Source organism: Meriones unguiculatus, chromosome 8, assembly GCF_030254825.1.
Source record: "Meriones unguiculatus strain TT.TT164.6M chromosome 8, Bangor_MerUng_6.1, whole genome shotgun sequence".
NCBI classification, from domain to species: domain Eukaryota; kingdom Metazoa; phylum Chordata; class Mammalia; order Rodentia; family Muridae; genus Meriones; species Meriones unguiculatus.
This window is the reverse complement of record NC_083356.1, coordinates 109,426,982-109,441,122: the sequence shown is the minus strand read 5'-3', so window position 1 is coordinate 109,441,122 and position 14,141 is coordinate 109,426,982. Positions and strand designations below refer to the sequence as shown.

General features: G+C 41.1%; 1 protein-coding gene across 17 annotated transcripts in view; it reads right to left on the bottom strand.

The window, feature by feature from the left end:
* The window catches only part of Tfpi (tissue factor pathway inhibitor), a 50,396-nt gene that overhangs the window by 6,125 nt on the left and 30,130 nt on the right, over nt 1-14,141 (bottom strand). For 16 of the 17 annotated variants that reach the window (XM_060390377.1, XM_060390376.1, XM_060390379.1 and 13 more), the window contains 4 exons: nt 11,803-12,000; nt 10,426-10,464; nt 6,929-7,105; nt 6,289-6,381 (listed from right to left, as the gene is read on the bottom strand). In XM_060390377.1, coding sequence (XP_060246360.1) covers nt 6,289-6,381; nt 6,929-7,105; nt 10,426-10,464; nt 11,803-12,000 — 507 coding nt within the window. Of the gene's footprint in view, nt 1-6,288; nt 6,382-6,928; nt 7,106-10,425; nt 10,465-11,802; nt 12,001-12,784; nt 13,101-14,141 lie in introns of those variants that run through there. The other variant, XM_060390380.1, reaches the window with a different exon arrangement.

Below are 14,141 nucleotides of genomic sequence, written 5' to 3'. Positions count from 1 at the left end.
GTAGACACTCACCTATTTAAATTCCAGACATTGATATCTACAATAAAAGAAAATAGGTTTTGAAGTAGATGCATGGTGCGGTTTCTTTGGTCTAGATTATAACTAGTGACAGATTTGAGACAGAATAAAAAGACACTAACCTGGCTGGTTTCTGCTCATGTTCCAAAGGGACCTTGGCAGCCAAAGGCACTTTATCTTGATCCCGGCATCAATAACAAGCTGAGAGGATTCTGTCTAGAAGCTTTTTGCTAGGTTTCAGGGCATAGCACCTCCTTTCTCCAATTTGCTTTAGAAAACACTACTGTCTAGTGTGACCGCTAAATGGTGGTGGCCCAGGGTCCACTTTTCAAGTAAAATGTTCTAGGTAAATTTACTTTGGAGTTCATGCGTAAGCTCTGAACTTAATGCACTAAAACTTTACCAAAGGTCCCATTCCCGTAACACTTTCTCGTATAGGTTCTTCCTGTACCAAGAACATTAGTGTTTATAAACCGCCTCATCACCTGTCAACCGTTTTCTTCTGAGAGTTTTTATTTCCTTTTTTCCCTATAAGTTGTAGTAAAGAGAAATATACTCTTATTATAACTTTTACAAAAATTTAAGTAATATCAAAAGATAAAAAAAATGAAATAAAACACCTGCATAATTCCCCTCCCCCTAATTAAATTACCATCAATGATTTGGTAAATATTTTCTCAAAATCATTTGCATTCACAGAGATATATTTATATACTACTCTATGTATGATTTCTAGCCTTCATAACCTGTGAATATGTTTTCTACAATTACACATCATTTTAAATAGGCATAATATTTCATTTGTTCTGCCAAACATCACTTACATGGAATCTAACATGTGTTTGATTTTGAGTTGGACTATTTCATGTACAACTAATAAGGAAGCTCTGATTACATTATTGCATCCTATCATTCACAGGCTTCATCGTGATTACAGTGCTAAGATGTCGAAAAATGTGTGACTTAAAATTAGTAAAATATGCTACTTTGAATTATATGTCAACATCATACACGAGTACATATAGAATCACGTATGTAAAAATGAAAGTTATATATGTTATTCATTGGGGAAAATGCTGAGAGCCTATGTAACGAGTGATGTCTCTCAGTGTTGCTTTCTCAGGCTGTAAACTGAGGAGTTCACTAGACTAGAGTTCTATAGAGTAGACATTTGTGGCGAGCATGTTATGGGCTGGGGCCCCTCCAGCAGAACTTACAGCCTTCCAATCATTTGTTCCAGGATAAATTTTTTTAATAAAATAAAATTTACTAGCAATGATTTTACTAGTATGATGTGATTATGGCCAATTTTTACTGCTGTTTTCTGTTTTTCAATATGTTTAGTATTCCTAAATTCTAATGCTCAAGTTACACAATAAAAAATTAGTGACTAGATTATTAATTACAATTAAGTCCAGTTCCTTAAAGTGATAAAAAATAAATAAAAAGCCAGAGCACCCTCAACTGCAGCCTGGTTGGTAATGGACAGTAAGGCACCACCACCTCCTCTGCTGTGCAGAGACGCCCAAGGGAAGAGCAGCCACTGACCGAGCAGAAACCCATAGTCCTTTCAGCCCTGAAGAGAGCGAGGACTGCTGAGCAGTCACTGTGAGGATGATTTTCCCTCCTGGGTGTGCAGGACCACGTAGCAGGGGTTAAAATGAGCAGCCAGGGAATTCGAGATGGAAAGGTCAGAGGAAGAGACTGTGAGAAATCTTTCCTGGACAGGAAAGCCTACACAGATTAGAAAGGAAAGAGGGAACCTGATGAGTTATGTGTTTGCTTTTGTCTAGATGCCGACTAATCCATACTCAGAGTTCACTAAGAGAGCTGAGCTCAAAGGTTTGTCTTAACAGTCCAAAATTCAAATGGCTGTAGACAGTGGCAACTATGAAATTCTCTCATGAACATGTTTTTCTTTTTAAATTAAGCATTTTGTTAGAAAATATATGTTTGAGGAAAAAAATACTTACAATCAGCACCATCATACGAGCACTTTTATCTTAATCTCGTGCAGAGGGGAGAAGGCTCAGCACCTGAGAACACCTGCTGCTCCTGCAGGGAACGCTCATGCCATTCTGCACCCCCAGGCCAGTAACTGCTGCCAGCTGCCTCAGGCAACGCACACAGGAGATGTGCAGACAAACACACTCCCATACACACACAATAAGGTAAGTCTAAAAATATGTCATTGAGAACCGTGTAGAGGGAAGGCTATACGGACCGTGACTGCTGACACAAACGTGTGTATCCAGGGCCTCTGTCATCTGTGCAGCAGGTCACTCTCCATCAAGCCCAACTGTAAAATCTTCTAGAACATCGGTATGATTTTTTCAAGATCATTTTGAGTTTGAATACCTTTGAAGCAATCCATGATGTGTGCAATTAGAAACATTATATCTAAGCCAGATGAAAATTAACTATTTATTTAATATGTCGGTCAGCTTTAACAGAAGAATATGGTCTTAACAGTCAGAGAAACAGCAGTGTGTGGGAGAGCACAGAAACAAGAATATTTCTGGCTCATCTGAAGGGGTGCGTTAGAAAGTCTAGACCAGCTAAAGAGCGGAGCGTAACAGACAGGATGTTAGATGTAAATCTGGAAGCACAGATTTAGGAAGAGTTCAGGCAGCCGAGGAAAGCTGGGCGTGGGGAGGCGGCCTTCCCCAGGAAAGACTGAGCAGCAAGTACCTTTGCTCTGTGACCTAGGTCACTGGTACCCACATTCCGAATGTCACCTTAGCTCACTTTGACTTGGTCCTGCCGTATCACCTATAAGGCCTCACTACTGGAGCCGTTTATTTATCTGAATCCTTCTCGTATCTGGGAATCACGTCTGCAAAGAGCAAAACCACCCTATTTCATTCATCCATTTCCAGATTCTGTCACTCTTCCCATCAGCAAGGTCATCAACTTTTGATAAATCTCACTAAAGTTAGAAAACACAGAAAGCTACACCTCAGGTCATAAAATTGGATAGATGGGTATTTTATGCCTCCAGCGATCACAAATAAAATCCAAAGACACAAAAGATAGGATTTTATTTAGTAAATTGGGCTTGAATTCTGCAATCACTGTGTGTTAATTCAGATAACTACATCGACTTTAAGATTTCTCAACCCAAGGTTACCACGTTAGTTTATTAAGATTATAATAGCGTATGCATGACAGTACCTTGAAGCCACTTCTTTTACGCCTTTTTCTTTTAAACCTTAGGTGAATTGGGGTCACCATCATTGCCACCGAAAGCCTTAAAATCAATGTTCTTGTTAATGGCAGCACAGGAGGAAGTGGTCCGTGCTGGCATAGTGGGTCAAATACTTTATGACACACGACATTTCACAGGCGGCAAAGAGACCTGCACGCTGAGAGAAACACATGCCTCTTTCCAAGGTACAAAACAAGTCAGGAAACTAAAGAACTGGACTCAAAGCCAAATTCCACTCAGAAAGCCAGTCTTCTCGCCCACTGTCAGACATCTCTCAAAAGCTCAGTGGGAAGTTCTTCTAGACTGACGGAGCAAGTGTTTAAAAGACTTTATCAGACGAGGTTGGCAAGACTTCATTATTTCTCATCTCCAATTCTCCTCCCCTTTAATCTCCAGTCAAAACACTCGAAATGTGCCTTGCACCCTGCCCCTGCACCTCATGACAGATTGGTGCTCATCAAGTCTGAACAAGAGCAAGACAGCTAACTGAAAGAGTAACCCTAACAGGGAGGCTGGAAACGCCTTGGGGGCACCGGCGCTGAGCCAGATGGCACTCTGTCATCCGAGGGCAGGAATCGCTCAGTCGGCACCTTCAGCCTGGCCTCACTCTAGAAATCACAAGCCACAGTCCAGGCCTTTATGCTTCTGGGATCAGATGCTCCCGGTGAGGATGCTCCTGACACTCAGGAAACTGGGAAATAGGAAACTGCCCTGTGGGGCTGGGAAAGGCAGGTGGGGCTCTCTGATGAGAGCTCCTCACTTCATCTCTGCAGAGACCATCCGATCCGTAAAGAGAAGCATGACTGGGAGTAGCATAGGTTTTTCTAAACTAATTCTTATTCCTGGCCTATCTTTTTGCTATCAATACAAAATTCATATTCCAATATGGATGTCCTACTGTTTTAAGAAAAGGGAAATTTTAAGAAATTAACAGTATTAATTAGTAGTTTGGTCTGTATTAATATGCAACTAAGTTTTCTTGTGGCTTTACAGTTGCACAAATGTGGATTTCTATTATTTTATTCAGTATAGACATCATTTGAAATAACTGGCTGACACAGTGACGTTCTCCGGGCTCTGCTCCCGGGGAAAACCATCATCTTTGACTAGACACAAGACTGTCTGCGGGGAGATTTACCAGTGAGGTGGGGTGGTGCCTGCGATTTTGGCAGAGGAAGTGCCACATTGTTGTTTCTTGCCAGCACTCCTGACAGGAAGTAGAAGGCCTGAGACGAGCTCCGCTAACGCTCTATTTATGGAAAGCCAGCTTGCCAGGGTGTCAGCACCAGCCACCAGATTTCCCATGCAGGACCACGTCGGTGGTGAGATTTACTCCGTGCTTCTCTGTGAGAATACATTTGAAGGCCACCATACTTGCTTCAAATTGTGAGTGTTTGCTGATGAAGTGAGGTTACAGCACCGTCCACTCATGACTCCGTGGGCTGTGCATATAAATGTGTAATTCCTTAGTTGGAGGGGGTATTTTCTTCCCAGAAAATTTACATGATTGCAATATTCCTCTGAATGCAATCAGTGTCTTCCAAGAGAATACCTAGATGAAAGGATTCTATTGTGGATCTCTAACATGAACACATCAGTGTTTGATTATTGAATAGTTTCTCCATCAACATCATTCCTCTTCCAAGAGACATATGTGTGTGTGTGTGTGTGTTACACACACACACACACATACATATATAATTACATGTGTGTTTGCTCCTTTCCACCATTTTCTATGTATGTGGAGTTTGGCCCTAGGTCATATTCAGGATAGAGTCAGGAAAGAGTTTCAAGTGTCCACGGGTCTTCTTTGTTACATGTAGTCATTCTCCTTGGACCTGGAGGCCGCATAAAGCAGTATGGCCCTGGATCAGTACTCAGGTGCTCCTTTCTCACTCAGAGACCAAGGGCTGGAGACTGAGTCAGCCGTAGGCTTTTGAAGTCTAACCAAAGATGAGTCTTTTCAAAATATCATAAAGCTGATACAGTCCCAAGGCAGCTGTTAAGAGATGACGTGTAGAAGTAAAGTGGGCTATGAGAATTTGGAAAATAATTTCAATTTCTCCAAGATGATCAGGTCTACCCCAAAGACCCCAAACAAATCTGATTGGTCTGTCTTTCCTAGTGTAAGTTTACCAGTTAAACATAGTAAAAGACTATGTTAACTACAAATGTTAACATTAAACTTTATTAATCATAAGTGCAAAAGCATCAAGTACACTATCTAAATATTAAATAAACCCAAAGGCAACAAACAATAGGATATACACAGAACGCTATCCAATCCTAAAAATAAAGAACCTGAGTACGTGACTGTAGAGGCATTTGGAAAGACTTGGCAAGTATAATCAGCATTCTTCCAACCACTATTTGTTCCTTCTTTCGTACGTGCAATCACAAGTTAATAAGTAAAAAATGTAAGTCACCTACATATGCTTAAGATGGAGGTGAACGCTGGAACGGAGGCTATAAATTATCATCCTCAGAACCGTGTAGCATAGTAACTCGAGCAAGGCAGAGACATCGGACGACAGCCACATTAAATGACTGCTTGGCTAGCCAGAGGAAGGGGGCTTCTGTACAGCAGGGAGCCCACAGGTGAGATGGTGAATACCAGCTCGGGGGACACAGAGTAGTCGGTGGGTGACCGTGGGTGACCGTGGGTGACGTGATTAAGAATAAGTTCATTTGACAGGAAGTCTTATGTTGAAAAGCTAGTTTTAAAAAATCTGGGATAGGTAAAAAGCTAACAGGAAATGTTGACAAATTCCAACTGAGTAATGACACTAAATTAAAACAGGCCAAGTGCATCATGTACACATTTCCCACACGGTACACGCAAGCAAAGCCTACTTCAAAGCACATTCTAGAAGAGATGAAGAAAATTGATTACTTTTATGAGATTAAGTGCCTGAAATTCATCAGATGTCTATATTTAACATACTCTCAAATAATAAAACAATTTTTTTAATAAAACAATTTTAAAAGATAATTCTAACACACACCGCTTCTATCTACTGTTCTTATAATATATTCATAAATCTTTTTAAAAAGATTCTTACCCCAACGGCTGAGCACTTTGGTAGATTGGGAAATCAAAGTGATATTTACAGCATTGGGATCAGCTGTGATATCACCTAGCTGTAACTCATTCACTGAGAAAAAAAAAGAAAAACAAGCAATTACACTCTGAAAACACAACAGAATTTCATACCTTTACATCAAGCAAATGCAATTGCTGTGTTAAGAACAGCATCCTTGCTGCATTTAGTCCCCGTCCTGATCTAAACTAGCAAACGAGGAACTTTATACATACACAAGCTAAGATTTCCATTAGTAATTTTGCGGCTAGTGACCAAAATCCTGCAACAGTTAATGTATAAGGTTTCCTTTTTCTTATTTTGAGTAATTATTAACGTCATAGTTTGTAAGAATAAGAGATTTCAGCACTCCTGCGGCTTGGCTGAGCGTGTACTGCAGCCCTCTGAGGAAAGAAGGTTAAGTGGTACACCTGAAAACACGCCGAGATTTAGGGTGCCTGCACAGTCGTGTTAATTCTCTGTGTCTGTTTTTGGTTTTGTTTTAACACGGTAGTGAATCTCCTTCAAACCTGATTGCTGTTTGTGCAGCTTAAGTAGCATCCGGTGCCCTCGTTTTAAATGCTATCTGTACATGGACCCAAAAGAGACGGGCAGTGCGTACATGCGTCCCCACAGGTCTTCTTGCACTCATCCAAGGTTTCAAACTGGTTGCGGTTGCCCAGGCACCCGCCGTAGCCGAACTTTTCACACTGCTTTGACTCGTTGTTATAAAAATACTTGGTAAAGTAGCCTCGGCAGATTCCAGGATCCTCTTTCAGGAAGCAGAAATCTGGCTTTCCTGGAAATTGAAAAGCACATCAAAAAGAACTATTTTCCTTTTGTAAATCATTTAGTTATTTTAACAAAATTCATAATCAACTTATTTAGAAAAAAACAGTTTTGAAAGTTTAAACACTAAACCAGAAGATATTTCTTATCTCATTAAAGGTAAATAAAATTGCTTTATTAAAACCTGAACCATTGGGACTGGAGAGATGGCTCAGTGGTTAAGAACACAACGGTGGAGCAGCCTTACCAGGCCACAGAGGAAGACAGTGCAGCCAGTCCTGATGAGACCTGATGGACTAGGAGCAGAGGGAAGGGGAGGAGGACCTCCCTTTTCAGTGGACTGGGAGAGGGACACGGGTGGGGAAGAGGGAGGGTGGGTTTGGGAGGGGAGGAAGGAGGGAGGTACAGGGGGGATACAAAATGAATAAACTGTAATTAATAAAAATAAAAAATAAATTAAAAAATAAAAATAAAAAGAACACTGGCTGCTCTTCCAGAGGACCTGGGTTCAAATACCAGCAACCACATGGCAGCTCACAACTGTGTGTAACTCCAACATCCAAAACCTTCACATAGACGTACATACAGGCAAAACCCAATATACATAAAATGAAAATAAACAAGTTATCTTAAAAAAAAAAAAGAAAATTTTTAAAAAACTGAACCATTATCTGGCTATTTTGGTATTTGGAATAAGGAAGATGAAACTATATCTTCTATATTTTTACCTGGTATTTTAGATCTAGGTTTCTTATATTACAGGGAAATACTATCAACATTTTCATGAAACAATAAAATATAGGATTTGGGGTTGTTTGATAATGTGCTGACCTTGCTTTAGAAGTACAACATATTATGATAAGTTTTGCTTTAATTGCTTCTGTTGTTTACTAAGGAACAGTCCGCTGAGGTGTTGGGAGTCAGCAGGGAAGGAACTGAGCTGCTTCGGAAGAATGCCATGGCGGCTTTAAACACTGGAAAGGCTCTCAGAGGAAGCTGCCTGGCTATTCGTGGAAGTTCCTGAATTCTTGTGCTGGAATTAATAACTGGGCGCAGGATGGCACCCTCCACTTCTGCGTCTCTCCCTCCCTCCCGTCTCTTCTTCCAAGCAACAATGTAGAGGCAGAAAGGAAATACACGTTCGGGGATTAGAAGAGCTTTTGCAAAGTTTAATATCCTTTCTTTGATCACGTTCCAGAACAGGCTAAACACAGCTGTCACAGAACGTGTAATATTATGACCTACGTTATAATCTCTGTCTACATGCAAACTGTGACTGTTTCTTGAATTCCAAAATACAATTTTACATTCTATTTTTTTTTTTTTATGGGACAGGGTTTCTCTGTGTGGCCTTGGCTGTCGTGGAACTCGCTCTATAGATCAGGCTGGCCTCAAATTCACAGAGATCCATCTGCCTCGGCCTCCCAAGTGCTAGAATTACAGGCACTACCATGCCCAGGGAAATCTTAATATTTCAATGTCACTATTTCCTTTCATAAAAATATCTTCCTTCACTTGGTAGACAAAACGGATTTTATAAATACACTGTTTTTTCAGTACTAATAATAACTGAATTTACTTAACTGAAGTCCTGCACATTGTTACTAAAATTAATTCACTATTTGTGGGAATATCTTTTTTTTTTCAGCTTATTTACTTTACATCCCAAGGGTGCCCCCTCCCTCCTCATGCCAGAGGAATATGTTTTTAAAAATTATAAATAATCAGTTCTATTTGTTATACACATTGTGATTGAGTTTATTTTATTCCTGCTGGTTTGGTTTGGTTTGGTTTCGTTTGGTTTGGTTTGATTTGGTTTGGTTGTTTGGTTTGGTTTGGTGGTTTGGTTTGGTTTGGTGGCTTGGTTTGGTTTTGTTCGGTTTCATTTGGTTTGTTTCTGAAACCTGATCTTTCTGTGTATCTCTGGCTGTCCCAGAACTCACTCTGTAGACCAGGCTGGCCTCCTCCTTAGAGATCCACCTGCTCTGTTGCCAGAGCACTGGGATTAAAGGAATGGGTCGCCACTGCCTGGCCATTTTATGCATTTTTAAATTAAATTCTGATAAGTTAGTTCTGAAGATTTCCAATTAGTGAAAGATATTTTCAACTGTTTCCCAGACAGGATGGTTAAAAAGATGTTAAAATTTAAGTGTACCTTGAATTTTGCATCTTCACTTACTTTTAAATGACGCAATATTTCCAGGATTTTGAGTTAAACAGCTTGATTTTTAATATGCTTTCCTATTCAGTACAAATATCATAAGTGGCAACTGGATTAAACCAGTTTCTAGGCCTCTGTTGACAGCAGTTTGAACCAGGGATTGGAACGTCGCTAGACTGCAGAGTAAGCTGGAAGCCAAAGCAGGCGACCTGCACAACAGCTGCAAAACCAAAATAGAGGCAGGAAAAGCGGAGCTTGGCTTCCCAACACAGCGACACTATTATTATAATAAGTCCTTAAAAAGTTACAACTAGTAAAAAAAATTCTTTATTCAAAAATACGTGTGCACACTAAATAATGATACGTGCACACTAAATAAGGCAGCTACTGTTAACTTATCTACACTCACCTTTACACTCAGAACTGTGAACAGTTCAAGCATGCGTCAATTCATCCGTTCAATGAGATTGACTAAAATCACCCAGAGCGGAGGTTAACTATGGCTTAGCGGGTGGAGAAGAAGACATCAGGGCTACATTATCACCCGCATATTTTTAAAACAGCCCATGTGGCTCTGGCGCAGTGGTTCTCACCTTTTCCCATGCTGCGGCCCTTGAGTACAGTTCCTCCTGTTGCTGACCCCCAACCATAAAATTATTTCATTGCTACTGCATAATTATAATTTTGCTGCAGTTGTGGATTGTAATGTAAATATCTGATCTGCATGATATCTGATCGGCAACACCTGTGAAAGGGGTGTTAGCTCTCCCTCAAGGGGTAGCGACCACAGGTTGAAAACCACTGCTCCAGAGAGCACGCTGCAAAACTCCTGGCCTGTCAAGGCTTCCCCCTGGCTGTGGTGTCTAAGATTTTACCGTTTCTAATTCAGAAAAGTATCTCAGCTGTGGTGGGACACACACAGCCCTCAGGGGGCAGAGGCAGGCAGAACTCTGAGTTCAAGGCCAGCCTCGTCTACATTCGAGGCCAGCCTGGTCTACAGAGCAAGTTCCAGGACAGCCAGGGCTACACACAGAAACCCTGTCTTGAAAAAAACAAAAATAGAAAGAATTATCTCTGATGTCATGTAGATTTAAAGTCAATCTACAGAGGTAGAGAAGAACTGAACAGCCAGCTGCCTTAGAATAAGTTACACATAAGTGAAAGTTCACCTGCCCCGGATGTTGTCTTTACCATCTTCTCTTTATAACCTGCAAAAGAAAATGAGTGACTTAGTGGCCATCACTTATAAAGTAATATTATGAGCTTGACTTTAAACTAGAAGAGTTACATAATCTCATTAATATTATCCTCATACAGAATGCCTTAATGAATCAAGTTAGTTTGTTTTTATTTATAGATTATTAAAGCCAGGCCTTTTTTTGTTTGTTTGTTTGGTTGGTTTGGGTGTTTTTGTTTTCCAGACAGGGTTTCTCTGTGTAGCCTTGGCTGTCCCAGACTTACTTTGTGGACCAGGCTGGCTTCGAACTCACAGAGATATGCCTGCCTCTGCCTCCCTGAGTGCTGGAATTAAAGGCGTTGTTTGTTAGTGTATATCAAATGAAGGCCCTGATAAATGCCGTGCAGAAAGTCAGCTCCGGAACTCAGCTTCCCACTTCCCGCTTCCGATTTGCTTTTTTGAAAATTATCTTAACTGATACACAGAAATGAAGAATGATACATGGTAATAGGGTACAGGTCATATTTCAATACACGTGGACACTGAGTAAAGTTTAAGGGAGGCTAGATATGGCTGCCCCTCAAGAGCATCAGCTCTTTCTGTGAGCTTCCCTGCAGCTTTTGGAATGCACAACATCTCATTTCCTGTAGCTCCCCTACTATGAGTCAGTCAGACTACCAGTGGTGGCACTTGTGAACACTGTTAAAATGCTATAAAAATTATGCTGTGACCAAAAGCAAAAATGCCAATCAAGTTTAATTGTCATATGCTTTAAGTCGTGTAGCAGTAACGTCAACACCAACACTAGCTTAGGCAAAATTCACATGGAAGGGTTGAAATTTTGACTATTTTTTCTGTAATCTTACAAAATTCCAATAAGAATGACTCACTTCTAGGTCCTTGTTGACTTAGAAGCAGTAAAGCCGGCTCAAATAGTAAACATTTGTATATGTCAACATGTTTATCTTTGGAGCCTATCGGTTCTCTGATTCATTATCTTCAGAGAAAGTTGCTGGAAGAAGATTCTATTTATAAAGCTGCAGCCAAGTCCATCTGAAAAACGATTTTTCTCTGCCAACCCAGCACCCAGGTAGGTTAGCTGCACTCATTTCGTTGTACCTATGAAATCCTTCAGCAGACTTTACTGTTCCCTCCCTTTTTGCTATTCTAAGATGCTAAGATAATAAATGAGGCTTCATAATTTTAAACTGATATGAAGAAATCAAAAAAACAACAGTTAACTATGAAACACAGAAATGTAAGCAGTAGGATTTCTTAGGAAATAGCATTGCTTTTCAAAAATTACTAAATCTGCATTTAGACCTGGTAACCAGACCAGCTCCTGGGCCACGGCTTCCCGGAAACCTACCTTTTATGCACGTTGTCTTACACTCTTCCAGGGTATCAAACCGATTGGGGTTTCCTCGGCACCCTCCATATATGAACTGTTCGCACTGCTGGCTAGAAAGATTGAAAAAATAACTCCTTATCATTGCTTTGCACGGGCCTCCATCCACCTTCATTGCACAAAATGTTTGCAGCGGTTTCCCCGGCGGCAGCTCTGAATCTGCAAGGTAAAAATAAAAAGCTCACGTGTTTATTCTCTGCCAGCACTATGATAAGGTCCTTGCTGCTGTTGTGTGAAATACAAAATCTTCACTCTCAACTTTTTTTTTTTTTTTTTTTTGGTGTTGTTGTTGTTGTTTTTCAAGACAGTTTCTCTGTGTGGCCTTGGCTGTCCTGGACTCTCTTTGTAGGCCAGGCTGGCCTCGAACTCACAGAGACCCTCCAACTTCTGCCTCAAGGGCAGCAGTGCTCTGCTAAGTCAAAGGCTGTCAGCACAACTACCAAACGTTGCTTCATTCCCTATAAAATCAAATACCAAAACATGAATGAGCATCATTTTAATGTTTTCATATAAAAATTATTTTAAAACAAAGCAAATTTGTAGTTGGATGATAATCTTGCTGTAAATCCATTTTTTAAATTCCCTGCAAATTTAAAATGTGAATTTTTGAAAAATATTCATATAACTTTGATTTAGGTTACTTTCAAGTATCTGCTTCCATTTTTATTTTATCATTATAGTTATATATATTAAACTAATATATTTTATAGCTATATTTCAATAAAGATTCTAGCAAAGAAATCGGAATGTTCTCATTTGTTTACTTATGTATTTGTGTGCGTACATGCCTGCAGAAATGCTGACGTGGAGGGGACTGTCTCTCTTCAACTCCTGTCTCTCACTAGCCTGACCCTCGGAAGGCGGGCGAGGCTGGCTGGCTTGCTCTCCGGACAGTGGGCACCAGGAGCCTACCTTTCCCAGCACTCGGCTTAAAAACACGCACCATCAAGATCCCCGGTTGTTTTTGTTGTTGTTGTTCTTTTGCTTCTGTTCTGGAATAAAACTAAGATCCTGGTCTTGCAGGAGAAGCTCGTTACTATCTCCTCAGCTCCAATCATTTACAGAACTGATAAAATTGCAGTTAGCGGTAGTGGCTGGTGTTAATCATCAACTTGTGTGAATCAAATCACCTGAAGGCGGCTTCTGATCTGGCCTGAGGTACGAGAAGCCCTGACTCAGCTAACTGACGGGAAGCCCTGTCCCCCGCAGCCGGCTCCCACGCTCTGGCTGGGAACTGGACAGGGCGAGGGAAAGGCGAGCTGAGCACAGACCTTGTCCTCCTGTTCTTTCTAGTCTCTGGCTGACTTATGTAAGATCTTTGCTTTCTGAAATCTCTTGACTGTGTGTTTGTGTGTGTTTTCAGGAAAACCCAAGTTCCGCCTGCTAGTTAATAATCACGCCACCAGAGGGTGGCGCTGTACCACCGAAGAGTCATTTTGTTTTGTTTTTCAACTCTGTCTGCATTTACACAGCAGCAATAGTTACAGTAATCACGGGCAATTTTTTCTGAGTGATTACCGGGTCAAGAAACGTTATTCTAAAATCATCTGACGATCACCTGGCGGTGGCACACGCCTTTAATCCCAGCACTCAGGAGGCAGAGGCAGGCCCATCTCTGCGCTCCAGGACAGCCTGGTCTACACGAAGAGACCCTGTGGGGGCGAGGAGGGTCATCTATTGATCACAACTTTGTGGTGTCGGTGTTATCTTCATCTCACGACAAAGACTTCCGGAAACTCGTCGTTCAGACTTCCACCAGCACAGGGTGGAACTGGGCCTCCTCTGCTGCTGTAGCAGATGTCTTACAGAGCTAGAGCCTCAATGGCACAAACCTATGACTGAGATGCCCAAGACGGCACCTGGATTAAATAAGGAAATTTAATAATACAATTTACACTCAACAGCATTCTAAGAATTTGCTTTATAAACAAAACTATCAATTTTGTATTACCTGTATTTTGTTATTAGCTGACTATTCTTCTTTTAGGATTTCCGTGTTAATGAACTTACCCTAATTCTGTATCAGTACATTCTGTGCATTCAGCTTGTTAGCACTCACATCTGAGCAGGACACCGCTGACACGGGGGTGCTGGGGTGGTCCCCTGACATGCAGAGCCACCCACCGGAGGGATGGGTGCCTGTCTTGGTTTCCATTTGGGGGATAACCTTTTTGCATGTTAAGATTGCTTACTGAATACTTAGGTATCAAGCACTGGGCTGTTGTAGCAGATACGGCAACAGAGCAGGTACAGACCCCTTCATGAAGCCTGCAACCACTGAGACTTAGAGAGGAGTTTAC